General features: G+C 40.5%; 2 protein-coding genes across 9 annotated transcripts in view; one reads left to right on the top strand and one right to left on the bottom strand.

Annotated features, from left to right (window-relative positions):
* The window catches only part of kmt2e (lysine (K)-specific methyltransferase 2E), a 28,413-nt gene extending 26,667 nt beyond the window's left edge, over positions 1 to 1,746 (top strand). For all 8 annotated transcript variants that reach the window (XM_019346648.2, XM_019346651.2, XM_019346650.2 and 5 more), the window contains one exon: positions 74 to 1,746. In XM_019346648.2, the coding sequence (XP_019202193.1) occupies positions 74 to 1,117 (1,044 nt within the window). In that variant the 3' untranslated portion in view covers positions 1,118 to 1,746. The remainder of the gene's footprint in view (positions 1 to 73) is intronic.
* Positions 1,747 to 8,433: 6,687 nt separating this feature from the next.
* The window catches only part of lhfpl3 (LHFPL tetraspan subfamily member 3), a 54,459-nt gene continuing 38,703 nt past the window's right edge, over positions 8,434 to 24,189 (bottom strand). The window contains exons 2-4 of the mRNA XM_005456665.4: positions 15,480 to 15,710; positions 13,503 to 13,560; positions 8,434 to 9,733 (exon numbers count right to left, since the gene is read on the bottom strand). Of these exons, the coding sequence (XP_005456722.1) occupies positions 13,538 to 13,560; positions 15,480 to 15,710 (254 nt within the window). The 3' untranslated portion in view covers positions 8,434 to 9,733; positions 13,503 to 13,537. The remainder of the gene's footprint in view (positions 9,734 to 13,502; positions 13,561 to 15,479; positions 15,711 to 24,189) is intronic.

Below are 24,189 nucleotides of genomic sequence, written 5' to 3'. Positions count from 1 at the left end.
TGTTTGCTGTTAAACAAAGTTTAATTGATTAATTTGACTCATCTCAGCTTACTTTTGTCTGTCTCCTCTGCAGCCCTGTTCTCCTGGCCCTCTTGTCCAACCTTCTGGTCGGCGATCGAAGGAGGAAGATGGCGATGGCCAACCTCGGACGCCAAATCTGACCAGCCAGCCGACAAGCAAGCCGACAGGACCCAAATCGGCCCCGCTAACACCGACAAAGCTGCACCCCACTCCGTTACCCTCCTCACCAGTCCACTACCCTGGATCATCCCTCCTCCACTCTCCAAAGCCTCAGGCTCAGGGTTCGCCCTATCGCAGCCAGAGGGCGCTGTTCTCTGCCCAAACTCAGAACCAACCACAGCCCCAGACTCAGACTGGGCCCAGTGCTTTCCCACAGTATAATACACAGAACACTCCACCACCACCACCCCCTCCACCGCCAGCACCGCCTGTTTCCACAGCCTATTTTCCAAGCCAGAGCCCCTCACCTGCCGGACCTTTCCCTGGGTTTAAACCCTCTGTCACGCCGCCCTATCCTCCAGGCTCACAGCCCCTGATGCAGACTCTTCCCCACAGCGTGCACTATCAGAGCTCAGCTGCTCCTCCGCCGCCACCTCCTCCGCCTCCACACCCGATGCCTGGCCCCACCCTGCTACACGTCAACCTGCAGCCACCTCCCATCCAGCAACATCAGCTTATGATGACAACTGCACCTCCTCCCCCTCCTCCCCCACAGGGTCAGACCTCCCAACAGCAGCAGCCGCCTCCTTCAGGAGGCACCCTGTTGTCACTTACCCCTCCGCCACCACCTCCTCCGCCTCCTCCAGCCCCCTCTACCAACACCCCAATGCAATCCCACCACTATCAGAACTTAGGGGGGTTTCAGCCAGCACTGATGCACCCTGGTGCTGCAGCGAACTCTTCAGTACCCCCATCCTCCTACCCCCCACCCCTTCAGCAGACTGGACTGCCTCCACCTCCCCCACCTCCTCCCCAACAGACTCAACAAGGCCAGTCTCAGGCCGCTGCCTCCCAGATGCCTTCTGGGACTCGTGGAGCTCCTGCATCCTCAACCCCCTTCCACAGCTCGGGGTACCTGAGCACAGGGTGGCACTGACCCTCCCCTTCGTGCCGCTGGTGTCTGGCAGCCCCTGAGAACTCATCGTGAGGGGGCATGTACCATACGCTGTAGATATGTTTTCTATGTACCTGTACACATGGCCAGTGGAAAAACAGCTGATTGTGGGATAAAAGGGTACTTTTTAAGAAAAACAAAAAAAAGACAGAAAATTTTAACAAAAAATGGACAGTGAAATAAATCTTCAAGACAGACTATAAAAATAAAGATAGACGATTCTCCCCGGTGCTCATAGCCCTTTTCTCTCTGGCCTCCATGTTTGTTTTTATAATACCCTTCCTGTGATGGAGAGGAAGGATCTTTGTTCTGTGTCTTGTTTGGACTCCCGTTGTAAGGCACTTTGTTTATCAATGGACATTCCAGCCTATATCCTTCCTCTTCCTTTCCCCTTTGTCAGTTACACATGTTACTTCCTCCTCTCACTCATCTGTTGTCATCTCTATACACCATTTATTTGTTTTAATCTAGTGGTTCATTATAGCGCAGAGAAAGCTCTTTTTGTATAGAGAAGAAGAAAAAAAGACAATTATTTTTTTTATTCCTCTGTCTGACAACAAATATCTGTTCACCGCTGCAGATTCAGAAGAAAAAAAAAAAGAAAAAAAAAAGACCAGTTTCGGGGAAACCTGCCTCACTGCCACAGGAGGCCGCACTCGTTTGTGTGTGTGTGTGAGTGTGTTTCAGTGTGTGTGGCTGCTTAGATAAGCAAAGCGTGTGTGAGATTTCATGTAAAAACGAGTGTCTTCTGAGGTAGGCTCGGTGGTCTGGCCCACAGGTAGGGTGTTAGCGGTTTATTTTTGAATATCAATGGTTATTTGTAGAAAATGTAATTTAATGTATAGGTGGTTACTCCAGCTTTCACCAAGAACAGGTTGTAAATATTCGCTTTTTTTTTTTTTTCTATGCTTGTACAATTTGCTCCCATACTGTTTATTTTTTTTGTTTTGTTTTTGTTTTTTTAAATATTGTTGTAAATACAAACGCTCTTCTTGGCAAAGCTGAATGTTTCTGTGACTGTAGCATTATTTTTATTTTATTTTAACCCCCTCCACCCTCCCACCTCGACTATTCAACTTTTTTTTTAAATCATTTGTGTGTGTGAGTGTATGTTTGTGTGGAGGGGAGAGACTCACAGACACTGCACTGGTTGGCTATTTTCATGGTTCATTATAATAAATCACTGTAATGACAGTTTTACACTACTTGTCGTGACATTTGTCTGGGGGGAACATTTGTGCTGTCGTCTTTGCTGCCACCTGCTTTGACAAATATCCGCTGAGATTGAAATCATCCAAAGACAGCAGAAAACTGAGAGGTAGTAATACTGTCCACCTACAGCACATTTATAATCAATATCCAAACACTGTTACTAGTTAAACATTGGAACGTACTAGGAAATCTTTAAAGTTGGACTATAGTTATAGGAATAAAACTTGATTGGGGTTAACTGTGTGCCATTATTTTCCCCAAAATGAGTTTCCTTGTAAATTAAATTTAAATAATAATCTTTGGCAAGTTGTTTAATTGTATAGATATGTTGAGGGTACATCCTTTTTCTGCAGCATAGAAAAAGGAACAATATTAGAAGTGAAAATCAGAGGTGGAACAGAATTAATAGAAAACTTTTTTTTAAAAATTCATATCATTGTAAAATTGATATCTGTAGGTATTTAACTGCTAGTTAGACAAAAGGCAAATTTGAAGATGTTATTTAGTGCTTAAAGTGGACTTTGTTTTTTTGGCAACGTGTTTGATGTAAAGGCCTCAAAATGTGGAGCTAAAACAGAGCAAAGACAAAGGTGAAGTTAATAAAATTGGGGGTAGTCCTCCTTTATACCTCTCTGGTGTAAAAGGCGGATGGGGTATTGTTGTCGTGGACGTCCAAGTTTGTGAAAATAAGAATAAAGCGAAGTAGGATTTTCAAAATCATGCAATAGGTGCAGCCAACAAAGCTCTCAGATAAGTTTGATTCCTGGTGACCTTGACCTCAAGGTCAAAAGTCAGGTTTTCTGAAAATCTTGTGACTGAGATCATTCAAACGTGGCAATGTAATTCTTTTCAAATTCATACCACAGGTGCATCTGTATTGGCAGTGTTGTCAACTGTACCAGTACCACTGACAACAACCATCGTGCTTAACATTTCATATGGGGTTTAGGTTTAAAACCCTCATCTTTAAGGTCATTATACACAGAGCAGTGACACAAAGATCCAAACTTGTATAATAAGTATAGAAATGCAGTGGGGGCGGGCAAGTCAACATCAAGCCATTATTAGCTGGTCCTGATGTTTCTAAGCAAGAAAAAATTAAGACACTAAGATTTTGGGTTTATCCTTCATCTCAGGAGAAGGCAGCAGCAGGGAGAATTTCATGATTTGATCCAGTAGGTGAAGCTGAATCACAACCGCTTTCATACATATTTCAGCATGTCAGTGGGGTAGTCTGAGCTCATGTAGGCAGAGCTGGAACCACCAACTCCAGCTGACCCGGAGCAGCGTCTAGCTGTGTGTCTGAGTTTAAATGATGGTATTTTACCATTTCCAGATCATTGTATATTCAGTACTGATGCACGTTTTCATCTAAGTGTGCACTTGTTGCCAAATGCAGTGGTCCAATTGGCTTCAAATTCATCCAGCAACATAACACAGTCTGTACAGCTGCATTAAGAGTAGGTCCAAAGTAGAATCCAAAAATATGTCTAATGCATGAAATATCACACATCCGGTGTGGAAGAGCCTTTTTAGAGTAGCTGTGCATCATTCACACTTCAAATTAATCCTTATTTTTCTTGTAGTGGGTGTTGTTGCATCACCCCTCCTCTCCCTGTAAGCTAACTTTCTTTTGATTGGCTGTCACTTGCAAATAAAAGGTGTGGATCAGGAGTAGATGGCCTTATTGGCAATAATGACATTTGTCAAAGAGTGGAAAAAATGTCTGATACTGAACATTTATAGCAGTCTAAAGCCTCCAGCACATATATATATGACCAAAAATAAGGAAAGGGACTCCCTTGAGGAAGGTCTAACGATCATTTCTTTACACACCTAATGTTAGCGTGTGGGGATGGCTTTGTCCTCCAGAGAGTAAATGTTTATTAGCTCAAAGTAAAGTTAAGAATAAGAGAAACTGACCCAAGTGAGATCACATGGAGCTGAGATGTCATGAAAAAGGTCACCATATAGAGGATGGACCCTTCTGATTTAGGGCACAGTGTGGCTTTACTCTGAAGTCATCCTGCCCTTGTCCTGCCCTTGTAGCGGTTCCAATAATAGCAACACCGTCTATATTCATCCATCCATCCAATTTTGCCTTGAGTGTATAACGAGCATTACGGCCTCATGAGGCACTATAGTGATTAGGCTTTAGTCTCTGGTTGAAACAAAATAGCCAATAATGACTCATAACTTCCTCTAACAAAGAGACTAATCTTCCCTCTAAGAGGTGTACAGCCCCCTGAAGGCTGTTAGGATTCATGTGAGCAGATGGCCTTGCACATGTCTTGATTTTAATCAAGTAGCTGGTGTGCATGCCAAAGATTATATTCCCCCCCTTAATGATCATGATGCTGCCTCTGCCCTTCACAGTGTTTTGGAAGTGAGGGTGACAACCAGTACTCACATGTGAGTTCTCAGTTTGCTGCACATCTAGACCTACAAGTCATTACCCATCACAAAAAAAAGGATATAAAAGCAATTCTGTTATTTTTTACAACTTTGTGAAACTTTAAGATCTTTCAATAGTTATCCATCAATCCATCCATTTTCTCCCACTTATCTGGGCTTGGGTCATGTGGAAAGGAGCCTAAAAGAAAAGAAAAGAACAAGCCTCATTCTCCCCAGCTACCTCTAGCTCATCTGGGGGAGGTGTTCCCAGGCTAGCCTTCTCCAAGTAGGACATGCCTGGAAAACCTCACCTAGGAAGCATCCTGGTCTGATGCCCTAACCACCCAAGCTGACTTCTGTTGATATTGAGGTGTGTACTCTAAGTCCCTCCTATTCTATTTCTAATGCTGAACCTAGCCACCCTAGCTCATTTTCACTGCTTATATCCACCTATATTAACCTCATTCTTTCAATTAGACTGCTCAGAGTGTGTGACCATAGATGCAAGTAGGAACATGGATCAATGAACTATAATCAAACTTAGACTTCATATTGCCAGATCTGAACACAAGCGGTGTTCTGTACTGCATGTTTGAACATGAGGCTGTAGATAATTGCACGTGGCAATAGGATACTCTAGACCACAGGGCGTCAATTTTGGAAGCATATCATCAGATCTGTGGCCATATGTTCTGGACCCTTGGGTGAAGAGAGGTGTTGAGCTGTCGAATGATCTGTCAAGTGGTGATGAATTGGATCAGGTGGCGGAGAAAGGCCTGGCAGAGGCCCTGGTCCACGAGATCTTCAACCCTCGCCTTCAATGAACTTCAAGTACATTCAGAGGAAGACTGGGGACATTGAGTCAAAACGGACCATGTTCAGGGCCCCCTTCACCTCCATGAAGGTGCCGCACTGAGCTGCAGCTGCAAGGTGGTTGGTGCCTGAGCAAGACTGTCCTAGCGGGCTTGGTTAGCTTCGGGGACTTCAGAGGCAGCCGATAACTACCAAAAGGCTAACTGGAACGCAGCTTGGGTAGTGGCTGAAGCAAAAACTCAGGTGTGCGAGGAGTTCTTACAGGCCACGGAAAAAGACTTTTGGACTGGCTTGAAGAGATTCTGGCAAACCATCATGTGTTCTAAGAAAATGTGGAGTTTTTTATTTAAAAAAATATATCTTTCATAATGTGCTGCAGGGTTGCATCTGTATAGCAACCCAGATAAATATTTAATCCTTTCTGTTATTGTCATTATTATTATTTTAAAAGTGGTATGTGGACCTTTTGGATCAGGAATGTTGATTGGGTGTCCTTGGGTGGCAAGGCAAACAATCAGGACTCCTTCAGCTTGCTGTGGTAACAGTGACGTAACAGGAATTCTCGTTTCTGTTCAGAAAGGTGCAGAAGCCATAATGTGCCAGCAGCATAGCAGCTCAATGTATTTTTAAAATAAGTCTTTTTTATTTTGATAGTGATGTTACCAAATTTATACCACCATGCAGTATTAGTATTAAATTAAGTATTTATATTACTTACTGTATATCTATCAGTTATGACAGCTGACAATGTAGTGTTATTTCCCAACATTTCCAATTTATTTATTTATTTTTGATAAGGAAATGCTAATTATACTGTTACTTTTTTACAAGCAAGAGTACTTTTAAAATATTAATATTTTAAAAGAAAAGAGGCAAAAACTATACTTGATGTATTATCACAGTGGTTATTATAGGTTATTACAGTACAGTGAAAAAAATCTCAAGCAACCCCTCATTTTTTTATCTATATAAATATTTTACTAGTGATTTACTGAAACATTTGCAAACAAAAATGGAAAAATGTAGCACATAAGGCAAAAAAAACACTCTTTGTTCTTCAACACAGGCTGAACTATCTTAGCCAAGCTTTCTTGTGTTTTAAGTAGTCTTCAGGAACTGTTTGCCAGGCTTCTTGAAGGTCATTTCAAGCTTTTCTTTGGATGTTGGCTGTCTTTTGTTCCATGATAGACTCTACAGTTTTGGCACTAGATAGCTTTATTTTGCTTGAATAATTCATAGGTCAGTGTGAAGAGGCTTAACCCCCTAATGCCTAGTGGATCATATTTGATACATACATTTTTATTTTTTTTTATTTATTTATTTTTTTTATAGTTTTTAAAGACTTCTACACTATCAGAGTGTTTTTCCCCTCCAAAAACCAACTTAAACCAGCTCACATCTACTTCTGTGCAGAAATAATCTGAAAATAATCATCACTTAAAAATACTTAAATATAATTTTTTTCATATTTCCTTTAAGGTCTTCAGATTGTTTTCATGTACTGAAATGTGGGTAAATCACACTACAGGTCATAGGCTGTATTATGAAGTGCTTCTTGACTTTACTGTATGAACATAGTAGCAATTACCTATTCAATTATCTGAATTTACAATTGAAGAAAATTCTAGGAGAAGTGAGACATACGAGCTGAGGATGGTATGCACCTACAGATGTAATGTAAAACTGATAAATCTCCACTTATTAATTGTGTTTACTCGCTAAAGATTGCGAGAAAACCTATTATAGGGGGAGTACTTTCTTTAGGAGTGCTTTATTATGCTTTTTACTTCACTCGGTGATCTGGAAAAAAGGCCAGTAAAGGCACACATGCAGTGGAAAAGAAGTGCATCTTGCTCAAGTGCTAAACCTATATTTTTATTCAAGGAGAAAGAGGGAAAACAGAGTCTTGGTAAGAATAGAGTATGTGATGTCTTATGAAGCCATTTTTGTTATGAGTACCATGTTTTCCAATCTGTAAGTATTTGATAGCTGGTAAGTATGTTAATGGAAAATGATTTCTCTAAAGACATATTTAGCAGGCTACAATGTAGGTCATGGTCAGATTATAGTTTTTTATTATACAGAATAAGTGCTAGTGCTTGGTCAACAGGTGTCAAGAACAGTGAGTAAATACTTACCTCAGGTCACATAATGTCAGGGGGTCACAGAAACAGGTGTAGCACTTGTTAGCAAGCCTGGCAGAGAGTAAGGGCAACAGTTTCCAGCAAACAGCATCTCTAAAAGTCCTCAATGAAGCACTTATGCAGTTGTGATCTGACAATTGCAAATACCTATCATGGGCATGAATGTCATGGTAATTTGGGGTTTTTAATGATTTACTTGAACTGCTCTTTTGCGACACTGGAAAGATTGTGCAGCATACATCTTTAATTTCAAATCTGGCCATGAAACCATTCTCCAGACAGCATTTGGCTTGTCCGTGTGAACATCTGCAAATTTCAGTCAAGGCTGAAGTTTTTGATTTTGGAGCAGGGGCTTCCTTCTTGGTCAGGATGCTTTCAGTCCATAATGATATAGAACCTCCTTCACTGTGCACACTGATGCTGGTGTTCCAGCAGTTTCCAGTTCATTGCAGTCTTGAGCCTTGTTGCTTCCTGAGCATCCTAACCAGTTCATCTGAGGGTGACAGTTTGCATCTTTTTCCTGACCTTAGCATACCGGTGAGACACGTGAATAACTTGGACTTACAGGCATTTGCTTGAACCGATGATTCTCCAGTTGTTTAAGCTTCCTGAATGGCCTTCCCAAAGCTACGACCTCATCCAGTTGGAAATTTGTGGACTAGGCTTAAAAGCCAGATCTTTGCCTGTTTATGTTTTAGAGAAAATTCATGCCCAAGATGACTGTACGTAAACTTCTGACCACAACTGTTATTTATTTGTTAAACCCAATGGGTGTAGAAAAACAGATATGTGTAAGATACATTTTTCAGATGGGTATAAGTAGTTTGGCCCTCTGAGTGGGCCAAACTGGTAGCCTACCAACCTGACTCAGTGTTAAAAGGCACCTAACCTCAGCACCAAAACAAAAACACATAACCTGTTAAGTTCTTTTGTTCTTTCCATTAACACATTTATTGTAAGTTAGACTCATTTCTTTCTTTCTTTCTTTTCTTGTTGTGAGACAGCGAAGGATGACAGGAAACAAAAATAAGAAAGATACAACAATACAAAACCTATCCACAGTTCAGGTCCAGCACTTACTCCCTTTTTAGTTCCTCACAATACTGCCAGATTACAAGATACTCTATGGCACATACTATTAATGGTACAATAAAATGACATTTCAAAATGTACAATTCAAAGTTAAGACAAAGCACAGGGACACAATCAACATACAGCTATACACAGATTATAGACTTTATATAACCAATGTTTTCGCCTTTTTAGTACACTTATATTTTACTCTGTTTTTGCACAGTCCTCACCAGTAAAAACTTCTAATTACTACCATTTGATTCTATCACATCAAACATTTAATTATAAGAAAACAGCTGTGTTCTTCCTGTTCGCTTATCCAGCCTGTCATTCTCTCCAGTCCTTCACATCTCTGCAGACAATGCTCGTGTTTAAATTAAAAGGTCAAACTGTGTCAAAGCTGGAGTCCTATGCAGGAAGTTTGTCGACGTGATAAGAAAGAGGATCTGACAGCCTTGACCTCAAGTCTGTTAAGTCCTTATTTGTGTCGGTCAAAGTCTTGTTAATGCGTTTGGATTTAATTCGATTTGAGCAGACGCCACTCCGTGGTATTCGTCCAAACTGTGTCCTGGAGCTGATGTGCCATGTCTTTCTCACTTTGTTTAATTTTTTTTTCAGCCAAACCTCTGCACTGGCGGCCATCCTGGCTTCCAGAACAGCTCAGGTGTGATGATGAACCTACCAGGACGGGCAAAGTCTTTTAAAGTATTTATCCTGCAAAACTTAGCAGTTTGAGATGCAACTGAGGACTATTTTACAGAAGGAGCTTTCAGGGAGGACAAAAGGTCTCCTAGTCTCCATAATGAGGTTGTGTGGCTTCTTCCAGACTTCCTCTTGTCCTTCTTCTTCTTTGATGTTGATTCTCCACTCATCAGTTCTGCATCCAAGCTCCAAGGTTGACTAGGAGAGGAAAGCTGGATCCTGAAGTGACTTTACATCTAGGCGGTAAGACCTGCAGACACTGAGAAAAATAATGTAGAATCAGCTGACATTAACATAGTTTGGAACCATGATGATAAATACATATCAGCTGTTTCCTCTAGTGTGCACATGGCTGATCAAGTCCAGTAAACAGCCTAAAACCTCTTTGCTTTTCATGATTTTGCCCCTCTCTGAAAATCGCTCTGTCAGAGGTTTCTTCCTGTTAAAAGGGAGTTTTTCCTTCCCACTTTTCCCAATTGTTTGCTCAAAGGAGGTCGTTTAATTGTTGGGGTTTACTCTCTTTTATTGTGCGATCTTTAGCTTCCAATATTGACTAGTGACTGTTGCTATGGTTTTGAGATATATAAATAAAGTTGAATAAAATCTTTCTCTCTTTAAATCCAAGAGTAGGTCTTGGGCCCACATCATCTATTTATTATAGAAAATAATTTAAGCACATGATGTGATAATGCAAGAAAAATAATTGGCAACTGCTTGTAAACACAACAATTAAACTTGGCTCTTTCTCATCAGAAGCAGTGGGTAAGAAAGCTGGAGGGTAAATGACAGGAGGGGTTGTGATTAGTAATTTTTTTGTTTATTTCGTACTGGTTGGTTTCCAGTTAAGAACCATGTGGGAAGATTTGGGTGAACTCAGCCAGTTCTGATGTTATAACATTATTGTGGGCTCTGCTTTACATGTATGTGTGTAGATGGTGAGCTTGTGGTGTCCAAGCCCTTAATATTTCCTATATATTGTCCGTTTTGCATCAGGGCGTGCTTTACCAAATTTCTACCCTGTGAGCGTGCTGCATCCTTCCGTTTCTCAGTTAGATCCACCTCTCGCTTGTGAAGTATGGTTGCAAAAACTGCCAAGATGGTGCCAGTAAAAAACATTCAGCTCGAGACTGCACAACAGGAGCTAAACAACTGGGTGAGATCGCAATGACCGTGCCCATCTTTTATTTACAGCCTGTGCTTCTAAAGCATATAAACCCCAAGGAAAGTTGTCACATTGCCAGCTTCAGTGTTAATGCAACTAAAGTGAATGCTTAATGTTGTTGTGGCCTCTCAGCTCTGGTGTTCATAGCATGACAGAGAAGATAAACACAAGAGGAGAGAATGGAGCAACTGTTATGTAAAACAGAGGTTGGAGAACAGGGTTCATGTGAGTCTATACATCTCATTTTGGGAAAGTTTGCTTTAAACTAATTTACAAAATAGCTTCTTTTTTAAATCATGTATGTAAAATTTTTGGTTTAAATAGAAGCTGACGTGACATTGTTAAAACATGCATCATTTCTCATCATTTCTCTATTGACTATTGATTACTAAATGTGGCTTAACTCACAGGTTAGTGTGGCCGTATAGAGGTATGATAAAAAGCACCCGTGCTCGCCTGCAGTCTGAGAGTGTTGCCTGAGTTTAATTACTGATTGTCTGCACCTGACAAGGGGTGGATAACAGCATGCCTGAGGTTGGCAAATTCTGGTGTCCTGGATTTAATGTTAACATTTGGCTCATATGCTGCAACATAAAATGGAGACAGACACCAGCGTTTTTAGAAATGTTATTTTACGAGTCACAAAAAAAGAAATAGTTTATTTTTTAAGATTTTTATAGATAAACACTATAATTCACAGTCCTAAGTCTTGAGTCACCTCAAAATTGTTGTAATTTTTTAAAAAGTGGTTCTGAGTATTAGTTCTCCAAGCTTTCTGAAGGTCTTTAAAAGTTTTCAGTCCAGTGATTGTACCTGACCATTTTCAGTGGAAAGTCTTTTTGTTGTTGTTGGTTGAACCACTCAACATTGACTTATAAAGAGTGAAGAGGCTCCTTCAGTTCAGAACTGAAGAACCCTCTTGGATGAGAGGTGAAACATGTTCGTGAAACTTAAAGAAGTCCAGTTGTTTTCTTTCCAAGCTCCTTAGACATACCAGGAGAGAAAAACACACACAATGAAACACTTATTGTCCTCCCCAGAACCCAGACCTCTATATTGCTGAAGCAGTGCGGGATTATCTGGACAGAAAACAGAAGAAAAGGCAGCCAACATCCCAAAAAGAGCTTTGAGCGTCCTTCATAAAGCCTGGAGAACTATTCCTGATAACTACTTAAAGAAATTACAAGAAAACTTGGCAAAGAGAGTTTGGGCTGTGTTGAAGAAAAAAGACAGTAACACCAAATATTGACTTTCAAGCTCATTAGAGTTGTACAAACTCTACTTTTGCCTTATATACTCAGTTTCCATGCATGTCTGCACATTATTCAATAAGTTGCTGTAGAACCTAAAGAAGTGAAGGGGTGCTCACAGTACTGCACATTTCTGAATGGATATATGAGAGGGAAGCTCCATTATCTTATTCAATTAAGAGTGCCAGCTGGGGCACTCTTAACCTTACCGATGCCTATCTTTGAACTCTGGAAGGAAGCTAGAGCACCCATGGGTACGGCCCCAATTGACTGGTGGATTCAAACCGAGGACCTTCTCTATGTGAGGAAACAAAGCTTACTGCCTCACTATGCTGCCCCAGCAGGAGACATATCGGGGCTAAATACAAGTCAGGTAAGTGTCTGGGCATGCTCCTGATCCGGAAAGCCCTTCCATGATCTGGCGCTGTGGGTGTGGGCACAGCCATGGGGTAAGGTTTTGCCACAAGAATGGCAGAAGTACAGTTTGAAGTGCCTCATCTCAGAACCTCTATCCAATCACATTTCCACCAAGAACAGTCAGCTCAGAGATGGTGCTCTCATGGATGTACAAGGCAGAGTCGTGTACACTGTTCTTTTAGTGCTCTGACACCACTGGCCTGGAAATACAGCACACTGAATCAGTTCTGAGTTGTACAAGTGAGTTCATTTGTGCTCGTTAAGCACATTACCAATCCCATCACTGACTAAAACCAATAAACCAGAACCGAAAACTACTCAGATAATCTGTTTGGGTGTTCTAAGAGATTAAAATTAGATACTGAGTAATGGATTTAAAACAAAAACATAAAACTCGCCTCTCTTTTTTCAGAGTACTACATTTCAAATTACTACATATGAGAAGCCAGTCTCAGGTATGCCGTTATCCACACTTTAACAGGTGCAGACAATCAGCAGTTAAACACCAAATGCTCTCACACTATTACTGTAAGGCAAGTAGGGGTTGCAGAGGCGGGTAATGCAAGAGTTTGAACATAACGTGACAGGCTGTCAAAAATATATTATTACTTTATTATTAATAGATTATTATTTCTTACTGCTTGTGGCGACGGTGGTGGTGGTTGTAGCTTAAAAAGTAAGACTGCTACCCCTCATGAGCTGCGGCCACTGTTTGCACTTCAATCAACTGCTTTAAACTTTCAGCTGCTTTAAACTTTAAAGCAGCCGATCGAGGAGATTGAGGTGTCTTTAAAGTTTAAAGGCACAGTCAATAGGCGAACTGACTCATGAGGCGAGAGGGACCACAGTTAGAAAATGAAGTCAGTAAATTAACTGAGTAATACAGCAACACATCTGCTGTATCTAGACAGCTTTCTAACATTAGCCAGTACAGGCTCAAAAAACCCCAAGTTTATTGACTCATTTTATTACTCATGAATTCGGGTATTGATTTGTAAGAGAGGCAGAATGCTTTAAAGTTCATAGTCTTACTTTAATTGCCATGAAAACCTTTATTTCACCTCAATCAGTAAATTAGGCTTTTAGGTTTTAGTGGGCTTAAGAAGGGGAAAAAAGAGTGGGATAAAATGTTTTTGTAATGAGGAAAGACATTATTATTTTTATTTGAATGATCTTGTGCTCTACAATGAGACACTTACCTGTGTGTGTGTTGCTGCTTTGGCATCAGCAGACGTTATATGGCGTTATTACCGCTCTCTGCCGGGGTGGAAGAAAAAAGGGATGTGAGTGGAAAGTATGAAGAAGTTTTCATAACCAGCAGGCGGCAGTATTGCATAAAATTTCTGCCCGTACAGATTCAAACATCATGCAATTAGCCCACCTCCCCCTCATCTGATTTCCTCAGGTTTCAAACTTGGACAGGTGTCACAATCTATCCTCCTGAGTGACGAGATAAGAAAAACATCCCATTTACACTTCATCTGCTGTTTGATGAATCCCCCATTTTCACTTTGGGGATCATATTTCATCTACATTTGCCTCTCTCCCTCTCTCATCGTCCTCCTCCTCGCCTCATTATCCCTCTCCCTGTCTTGTCCTCACTCTCCGGTCTCTAGGTTGATAATGGCTTCTTCCTCTCAGTCACTTTGCTTATATGAGCTAACAGGCAACTGTGTCCCGGCTGATAGGGTGGCTGTGATTCATTTAGACAGGCTGGCAGCAAGCTGTGTAAACAGCCATTAGTAATTCATGACTCTGTCCAGCATCCCCAGGCTTCAATTAACCCTTGCTATTGGTGCATTCTTCCATTCAGTCGCCCGTCTTTCTCTTTCTGCCCATCTCCGATTGCTTTTCATCTCTGTCCTCCTTCATCTGCATTCCTGTCTCCTTCCAGCCTCCTCGCGGTTTTAAATCATCCTCTTTGGGTCCGAGCGTAGTTGTCATTGAGCCCAGTCAAAGAAAGAAAAATCTCACTGGTAACAGGAGCAAACAAAACCAGCCGAGCAGGTGGTGTATAACATCCCGTCTAATGTATGCAAATTAAGAGCTCGTGCATGTGAAATCATGCAAGCAAATAAAAGGCATTTTCTTTATTTAAAGCTGCTGCTGGGATGTGGGGAAACATGATGTCTTTGATGTGAGAAGCTTTAACAGAAAGGCCAGTTAAGCAGAAAAACACAGCAAAAGAAGTGAGGACTGAAGTCACAGGTTTAATGTCTCCAGGCTTGACAAAACAAACAAAAGGCTTTGACTTCACCTGAGACTTTGAATACTTATGAAACATCCCCCAGGCCAGAAGTGGAATAAAATCTTGGTGGGACCTGCTGCTTATTCTTTTAGTCCAGCAGTCAAATTGATTTTTTAATAAGTTCAGTGGCACCTCTTTTGTTTTCCTTTGAAAACAGCCCGGATCTCATTTCAGGTATAATTGCACTGCAGCCTTTATTTGTTTGCTGTATACCCAACTGCCTCAATTACTATAAAATGGGTTTGGAAGGTAATAAAGATATTTATTTATTTATTCTTAGAAATTGCATTCGCAATGACGACACAAATCTGACGAAGAACGGGTAACGACTTTCTGCAGGACTTAGATGTTCAATCACAGGAAAACTTTTCCAGCTTATTTTTGAGCAGGTTGCATAAGTGTGCGTAACACGTAAACACTTATTCATCTGAACCGAATTACCAGCAGGCTCATATTATCAGCCAATATTACCGATTTGTCAATTTATTGGCCTCTGCATTTGTATGAAAATGTAAAAATTAGAGAGACAGGAGAAACACCCTTTAACCATGTTATGAGTGTTGATGCGGCATAGTTTATCCACCAGAGGGCACTCTGCAGCTTCCCTGTTTGAATCATTTATTTGAAAGGGCACAAACACAAACACCACAAAGTGCAGATTCAAGCAGAAAAAAGCATAAATGAGTAAATAAATAACGACACATAACAAATAAGTTATGAAAACAAAAAAGGGAAATTTGATTGTGTTTTTGTTTGTCTGAAAGAAAATGTAATCGGCTGACATACTGGAATATTGGATTTGGTATCAGTATACATATCGATATCAGTATACAGTATACAGTATACTATACCATACCATAATCCTATACCATACCATAACACCATAAAAACTGCCCCAAAGAGGAAACGTGTACAGGTGCCTTCTTACTGTCTCCCAGCAGCTCCTCAGACATCAGACTGTCCTGGCGGTTTCCTAAGACGAAGGCCAGAAAAGAGAGGATGAGAGCATCCAGGATGCCCATGATGGCCAGGATGTAGGCCCAGCGCACCGAGCAGGCGCCTAGTGTGTACTTGTCCGTCTGTTCGCCGCACATCCTTTTCACCTCGTCGCTGTCCCAGCCGTCTGGGTAGATCATGCAGCCCAGAATCAGACACGTACCTGGAGCAGGAGGACACAGTGATAGACAAGTGATATTAGATGTCAGTGTTACACATTGCTGTGTATTAATACATGTTATTCAGTGTACACTGTGGTCTGGGGAGGTGATGTAGGGCTTTATGCACATTTTACCCTTTAGGTATAGTAAATAAACTGCATAAACTGACCTTTAAGCTGGGAAATTCAACCAGGATATCACACTTTGATTTATGATTGGTCAAATTATGAATGTCACTGACTAGAATTAATGTAAAAGACAGAGCACACACATTCACTTATTGTGCATTCCATGATTTCCCATCAAGTCTGCTTTGAGGAAAAACTCGCTGAACTCCACTACCTTTGTTAAGGAAGAAAATAAACAGCCAAAAAACATATTGGAAAAAAATTCCTCTTTAACAATGTGAGAGACTGATAAAGTCACACAGAAACGATCACTTCCAGTTATTGATGCTAAAGGTGGATCTACAGGCTGGTGTACTTAACTGTGAATTTTTTTTTTTCCAAAGGTAACCCAAATTTGTCCACCATATTTGGTGGACAAAGCTACATTGCACAGAAAAGAAGAGGCAGGTGTAAGTAAAGTTAATGTATAAAGCGATTTCAAGAACAAAAGTGTTGAAATCTCTATATACATATAGGATAAAATAAGCTACAACAATACAACTGGAAACAAATCCCACAACTTGGAGGCCACAAGCTCAAAAACACAATCTTCTTTGGTCGTTAACCTGGACCGAAGTACCTCTAAGAAGCATCGATCAGCTCACTTCATACACCCCGTAGTTACGTATGGATGTAGGCGTTTACTAATTTCGGGAAGCATCTGACCATGAAGAGCTCGGAGAGAGAAAAACCTTAAACCTAATAGGGAGTTGGTGTAAAGAGGACAGAATTGGTGTCACATGGGGGATTTTAGATGACCTGGTGAGCAGCCTCATCTGTAAGCGATCCAGGGGTGATTTGCTCGGGCAGAGGAAGAATCAATTCCAGAAAGTTCAGTTTTTCTTCTGTATTTAAAGACAGGTAACTGTCTGCCATTGAGTTCTTTATTCAATCTTAATGCAGTCATCAAGGACAGAAATTTGGCTACATTCTGGTATCGCATCCTCTCCTCAGCCAGTGTGGGCCTTAAGTCTGCCAGTTTATGGTGGACATTCAACTTTAACTTTGTCTATGACCTCACTAGCCTGTAGTTTGGCTTAAAGTCTGTGTGTCACACACAATTAAGTCCAGCATCTATTATTTTTTTTTTATCAAAGCGTTTAATGTGAAAGCATTTTGCTATGGCGATTGTTCTCAAATATGTCTTATGGGGGTAAAAAAGAATAACTCACATTTATTTTGGATTAAAGTGGCCTGCCTACAAGGATTTGGCATATATGAGTCCTCATGGTGCATTTCTGCATGGCAGTGATGCCTTCATGAGCAAATGACTGGGTGACCGAAGAATGATTATTATATATATATAGCCCACAGCAATGTGCTATGGAAAAAGGCTTCATTCCAAGAGCCATCAGCTCTCATCAGGTTGACAGATGAGAATTTTTAAGCCGATGACATTTACATTTGTTTACTTTTTATGTTGTTCTTCTTCCTGTTTGTTGAGCTGAAGAAGAATTCACAATGAATATTTATTCCCTCTTAAAAGGAGATGCATCCTCTGGAGTGCAGAGACACCAAACAAAGTTGGTGAAGGAGGCACGAAGATGCCAGCACATGTCACCCGGCACCATGTGGTGACTCGGGCTGCCTTCATTAGCCGTCTGCTTGCACGGCTGACGTTGACACAGTGAGCTGTTACAGAGTAGAGTCATCTAACAACACTTCTGCTTCCAGTGAGGAGTTGTTTTCACAATCGCACACTCACTCTCACACTCGCTCTCACAGTCGGTTGAGGCAGCGAAGTCATCTAAGAGGCTGTGAGGTCTGTAGTAATTGTGACACTGCTGCCAAAAGCTAAGTCAGAGGATCTGGGAGGGTTTGTGTGTGCATGCTTATGCTCATTTGTGTCTCATAGAGAGACAGTTTGGCCTTTTCAGAAAGGCACAAAACCTTCACGAGTAGATTTTTTTATGATGAATGATGAATTTTAATTCCTGTGTAGTTAAACTGGGAGTAGCAGGGTTTTTCATCATTAAAAAAAAACTTTTTAAAAAAGGCCGTCATGTGGGTTGAATCTGACCTTTGCTGGGCTGCATTTTGCACACTGCTGGGCTAAAGATAAAGGGGCAATCCACTGATTTTTACCTATAATTTAGCAGCCTAAGGCAGACATATCTATGGCGTTAAATATCCCTGATCGTCACTAAAATTTTAAGTAAGAGCCAGTTTTAACAACGGAACTTTAAAAGAAAGGATTAATTGAAATTGTGGTGTGCAATTTTGGACTTTTGTCATTCATTCCTATATTTTCTACCAATGTATCCATATATCTAAATGACTTTAATAATATATTGATTGAATTCCCATTAGTCCATCCATCAATTTTCCTAACAGCCTAGCCAACAAGCATTGTGGGGGGGCTGAAGCCTATCCCAGCTGACATTTGGCAAGAGGCAGGCTATCTATATATCTATCTATCCATCGCAGGGATAACAGGAAGAGACAGATAACTGCTGTCACTCAAATCCACACCTACTGCCAAATTAGAATCGCCAATTATCCCAACATTCATGTCTCTGCACTGTGGGAGGAAGCTGGAGAGAGCCCACGCAGGCACAGGCAGCCACCCAGAACCTTCTTGATATGAACTACATCCACTGCACACCCCAAATCCACATTACTTTATTTCAAATTTATGCTGAAGCCCTCCTTTTAGGGAAATGTGTATAATATAACACACAAAAGCATCTTGAAGCGGGTTTGTTCTCCCTGTGCCTGCAGGGATTTACTAATGAAGTCCAGGAACATGCATGTTAGGTTAATTGGTGACTCTAAATTGGTGCTGATGTGAGAGTGTGTGATTGTGTCTCTCTGTGGTAACTAGTCCAGGGTGTACCCTGCCTATCGCCATATGACTGCTGGGATAAGCTCCCTATACCAGATAAGAGGTTAAAAAAGATGGGTGGATGGTCTTTGGTATAAATATTTTATTTTATCACGAAGCTTCAGTGAAGAATCGGGACAGGCTGACAGAGATGATACAGTCCTGTCAGTGTATATTTATTGAAACATTTAAAACTAAATCAAAAAGAGGAAACTATGCCCAGGGGATGATATGAAGGAGCAGATATATTTATGATTTATGATGTTTAGTTATAGGAGTCCAAAGGGGAAAATAAATGCTACAGAAATTAAAATGAGTTAAGGACTAGCGACAAAGCATTTGATTATTTTACAAAAGAAGGCACTGGATTAAAAAAATATTGGTCGTTTGGGGCCTGTCTGTGTTTACTTTGCATGTTCTCCCTGTAACTGCATGGCTTCTCCTCCCACAGTCCAAACACAGGCTTGTTAGGTTAACTGGTTGCTCACTTTGGCATTTCATTAAAAGAAAAACAAACAACAACATCATAAAAATGAAGGGAAAATACATTCACAGAGTCACTTATGTGCAGCTGTGCTAGCACAGTAAGACCCATTAAATTTACATTTTAAAGACTTTATAATTAATAAACCTATGCACTGGGTCACCTTTACAAGGCACAAAACAAGCTACTTTAAAACACACAATTAAGCTTAATGTAAAATTCTAAACACATTTTGTTTATAATTTTCTTCCTTATTCTGTCAAGATGACTCCACACTGTTTTGAGGTCCGGGCTCTGGGGAGGCCAATCCATGACTGATGCATTCCACTGTGTGTTTTTCTATCCAGGTGTGCTTTTACAGTGTGTTTGGGATCACTGTCATGCTGAAAAATGAAGCTGTTGCCAATCAGATGCTTTCCAGATGGTACTGCATGATTTCATTTTGATTTCTCTTCTCTTCTCTTGCTTAATATTGGCTTCTTGACAGCGACCCTTCCACTGACACCATTTCTGTTGAGGCTTCAGTGATCAGTAGATGATCGGCTGAAAGGACAGGTGCCTGTGTCTGGATTTTTTCCTGTTTCTCAAGGACATGACTTTCAGATAATGTTCATCTGCTGTAGACAGTCTTTTTAAGCATGTCACTTCTTCTTTTGTTCTCCACTTATCCAGTTTCCTCAGTTTTATAAAGACATATTGAACATCATGCAGAGATATGCCAAATTTTCAGCCAATAGCTCTTTGGGATATTTGGAAACAAAACATAAAGAAATAATGGGTGACTTGAGACTTTTGCACAGGACTGTATGCGTTTTCCAGAAATGGATTCAGATTTTTGTTTCTCATCCAGCAGTTCCACATGTTTTCCTGTGATTTTAACAGACTGTTTCCTTAATTGCTTTCTTTTTGTCACGGTGTGCAGATTTCAGATTTTGTCGTTATCTCAACTGAACTGCAGGAAGAATTAAGAAGTGATCCAACAAATAAAAAGAGGAAGAAAAAACAAGATGATGCTTCGAAACAAAAGGCAGCACATTGCTTCCACATGCTTTTCTCATCCTAGCATCAGGGTCATCATCTCTAAGCAGTGAACATGAGAAGTTGATGGTACAGTAGTGACATGTGTAGTCTTTGTTACTCAGAGATGAACTACACAACCAGCCTTCCTCCTCACAGCAGCAACAGGCTACCGTAATGATAACCACTATTGATGTAAAAGCACTCTAATCCATTTGTAATGCCTACAATTCCCAGGAGGCAATGAGGGTATTGACTTCCCCCGCTGCCTTCCTGAGTTTGGAGATCAATTTCCTCAGCGTCAGGGAATTAAAGCAGCGCTGTGTTTGTTGGCAATTCATTTCTTTATATTATCTGTATTAGACAGCACAAATACAGGAACTTCAGAGATCTGTCTTTTTCTGCAGGGTGGTTATAAAGCATTCATTAGGCATTTTTTCCTAATGAGCTTCCACTCATTTGGCGTCCGATCGCATTCACAAATATATTCCCCACTCAGCTTGTGATCGTGTCAACACAGAGTTCAGCACGTCATCCAAACAAGACAGAAAGACAAAGATTCGAGTATGTAAAGAGTGAAATTCACAAGAAAACATTTCATGTTTTTTCTACTGAGGGTGAGAAGGAGATAATTTAAGTATTTTTTTTATTTTGACATGCTCAAAGCTGCTGCTTGATGCATTTTTTCTTTTTCCAGCAGCGTTTGTCATGATCCAGGAGAAAGGATGCAAGAACAAACAAAATGAGGGGGAAAAAAGCTTTAATTGGTTAGCCAGAAAGTAAAATAATACACAAAAGTCAAAAGGAGGGTAACAAAACCAGCAAAATCCAAAACAGAAACAGGAGAAACACCTGCAGCTTTTCTATGTCCTTCTCCCTTTAACCCAAACATCAATCTCAATGTGGCACATTGAAGGTTGTCTCAATACCTCTGGAGGACAGTGGAGGCTGGCCTTAATCGAGGATACACAGGTGTGTCCTTTACCGAGGTGTTTTTACCTTTGCTGGGCTGAACGGGACCTTTTGCCGGGCTACATCTTGGACTCATTTTAAACAGAGACATGTTGGCTTTAAATTCTGATCATCACCAAAATGTTATGCAAAAGGGAACGCTGACAGCTGAAGTTTAAAAGAGAGGATTAATGGAAGCTGTAGGATACATAATGTTGGGTGATTGAGCCCTGCTAGGGGCTGCAAGTCAAGATATCTTGATGCAACAGTTTTGCCATTCATCCGTAATCTATCTCTTGCAGGTTTCCAGACATTTGAGTAATGCAGCACCCCTTCACAGTTATATGCTGACAGAAATCTGCCACCCTGCAGAGAGTACTTGAACACATTTCCTGCCAGTATATCCGACCATTTAACTGAAGGCTCAGAGGCAAGGATGTCTCACTTTATTACCATTTTATTGCTTTGATTCCTCTCTCCTGCCTCTTGCACAACCTTGATTCCTCCCCTCACGTCCTAGTCCCTAGTCCAATGGCAAAAGCTCCGTCTAAAAAGACATCAGCTCATCATTCCTTCATTCATCTTAAAGTGAAGTTGGGGAAGAGGTTGTGCAAAGAGACAAATGATAAAGCAGAACATTAGGCACAAACACAGGTGTTGACAAAGGAAGGCACAGGTGGAGATATTTCAGGCGGGACAGACATTCACACTTTATTATTTCATTTAGCGGAAGATACGTTGAATTATACACACATATTTACAGTGATCTCATTCCCCATCATCCCATTTTGCTCAATCCTATAGTTATTGACTTGTTTTTGTCTCATAAAATTCATAAAATTACATTATTAGCTTTTATTTATGTATGAGGATTGTGTGCATGTGAGTTAGGGTTTCTTGGTTTTATTTTTTGAAAGTAAAATCAAAGAAATGGTTACTTTATCAGTGATTTTTTTCATTGTACTTGCTTGGTTTGGCTTTTTTGTCTTAATAAATAGATTTAAAATAAAATAAAATCTGCTTCTTGTCGAAGTGTTGGCATACATTCATATAAGCTCTCTAAATCAAGATTATAAGCTATATTAATTAATGAAAGTATGCTTTTAAAGTTCATTATACTTCACTTTGCTTCAGTACTGGTCACAGTAATTCTAAACAAGTTACAGTTTAGGATCTCTCTCCAGCAGAGGAATCAAAATAAAATAGGATTTATTTAATTTCATACGATCTGTACTCATTGTTCTTCAGCAAAGAAAACACAAGAACACAGGACTGTGACAGCACTTTTGTTTTTTCAAGTGAAAAACAACTTGAACACAAAAATCAAACCAAGAACACGATCGCTGAAAAGACCCAAACAAAATGTCCAAAATCACCTTTCAACTCAAAAGAGCTTTCTGTAAACAGCATTTTAGGAAATAGTTGCTGAAACTTAAAAGTTTCACCATGTCCTCACCACTACATTAGTGATTACTTCCTCTTATTTATATCAGAGGATTTGGTACAGTGCACAGTCTCCTGTGTAAACGACCTGCTCCTGTAGGCTTTCAGCTGTAATATTAATAGAATAAGATGAAGCGCACGCCATCTCAACGGCAAGCCTTAAATCTCCCACAGAGCCAAATACAGGAGATCAAAGAGACACCGGGTTTGTCTTTCTGACTCTCATCTGAAAGCCTCAAGATATGCAGTGTTGTTCCAGGCTCCAGGCTCTGGTAGACAGAGGTTTGATGCCACAAAAGTCAACATATATGTGAACTAAAGCCAAATACACACGGTTCAGTCTTTGCATGAGGGTACTAAAGAATTAGAATGTATGTCCCTCTTTACCTCACTAACTGATCCCACTGCTATCCTGTTAGATGCCATCTTTAATAGTAAATACTGTTTTTTCCTGCTTTCAAACATGTTCTGAATCTAAGCTTCAGATAATGTGTAACTTCTGTCTTCTGCTGTTATCTCCAAAGCTGGAAACGCTCAGACAAACATTGTTTTTTTTCCTTTTATCCCCAAAACTGTCTAAAAAAGAAGGCTGCGAGCAATCGTTCATCTTCATGCCACGCAGATGCAACAATCCTACAGATGGCGTGCAGCTAAAACAGTAAAAACATGCAGCAACAGGGTCAGCCTCTTCATCTCCTGTTTGATAAAGCCCCCTCATCTCAGCCGCAGAGGAGAAAGTAGCTGCCTGCACACAATCGCTGTCATGAATAATGAAAAATATTATGAAATCCTCCACCGAGGACTCGTGTCAGCTCAGTTTGAGTCTTCAAATGAGTGATGTTTTGAAACGACGCAGACTAAAAGCTGACTGTGACATTTATATTGGCAGAAAGCAGCTGAGTGATCCAGGTTTTAAAGGCTCCTGATGTTTGAGGTCGACTTAAAAAAAATCACAAAAAAAATCGAGCATGTCGCCTGTTCAGAAATGTTCCAAACAAGGTTCTTAACTGAAGGCCTCATTCAGAATGGCAGCACTCACTGCAGGGGATGAGGAGTAATGAGCTGAATTTCACATTGGACTCCTGAGAGCAACTCTCCACCACGGAGAGGAGATGAGCTCGATTACTCTCATACCTCTCTGGTCACTCTGGAGACTTTACGCCTGTTTGGTCAAGACAGAATGAAAGAGATTGAATTCACAGACAGATTAATTTTGCTTTTTCATACATATTTTAATGGTAATTTCATGTTTTACTGTGCTGGCAATGCAGTAATCCACTGAAGTAAAGCGGAATTAACCCTGTGAAGCCTGGCACATCAAATAATGGGCAGATAACATGGCAACAACACTGCTAATAGAAAAAAATTAGTCATCTTATCAGGGTTAGAGACTCACTTCTTCAGAGTAGTATCTAGAGACCAGATGATACCCGATGATCTCTCTATAAATAGCCTTTTGTAATATTCAAATGGTGCTCTAGAACATCTTAAGCAGCCGTGCACGATAAATAATATACTTAAATGGAGAATTGTCCTTAGTCAACCTTCTTCCTCTCTTTTCTTCTTCTTCTCTCTTGTAGATTTTCTTTCTCTTA

Source organism: Oreochromis niloticus, linkage group LG17, assembly GCF_001858045.2.
Source record: "Oreochromis niloticus isolate F11D_XX linkage group LG17, O_niloticus_UMD_NMBU, whole genome shotgun sequence".
Classification (NCBI taxonomy): Eukaryota; Metazoa; Chordata; class Actinopteri; order Cichliformes; family Cichlidae; genus Oreochromis; species Oreochromis niloticus.
Note: the sequence above shows the minus strand (reverse complement) of the source record. Positions and strands in the feature narration are given on the sequence as shown.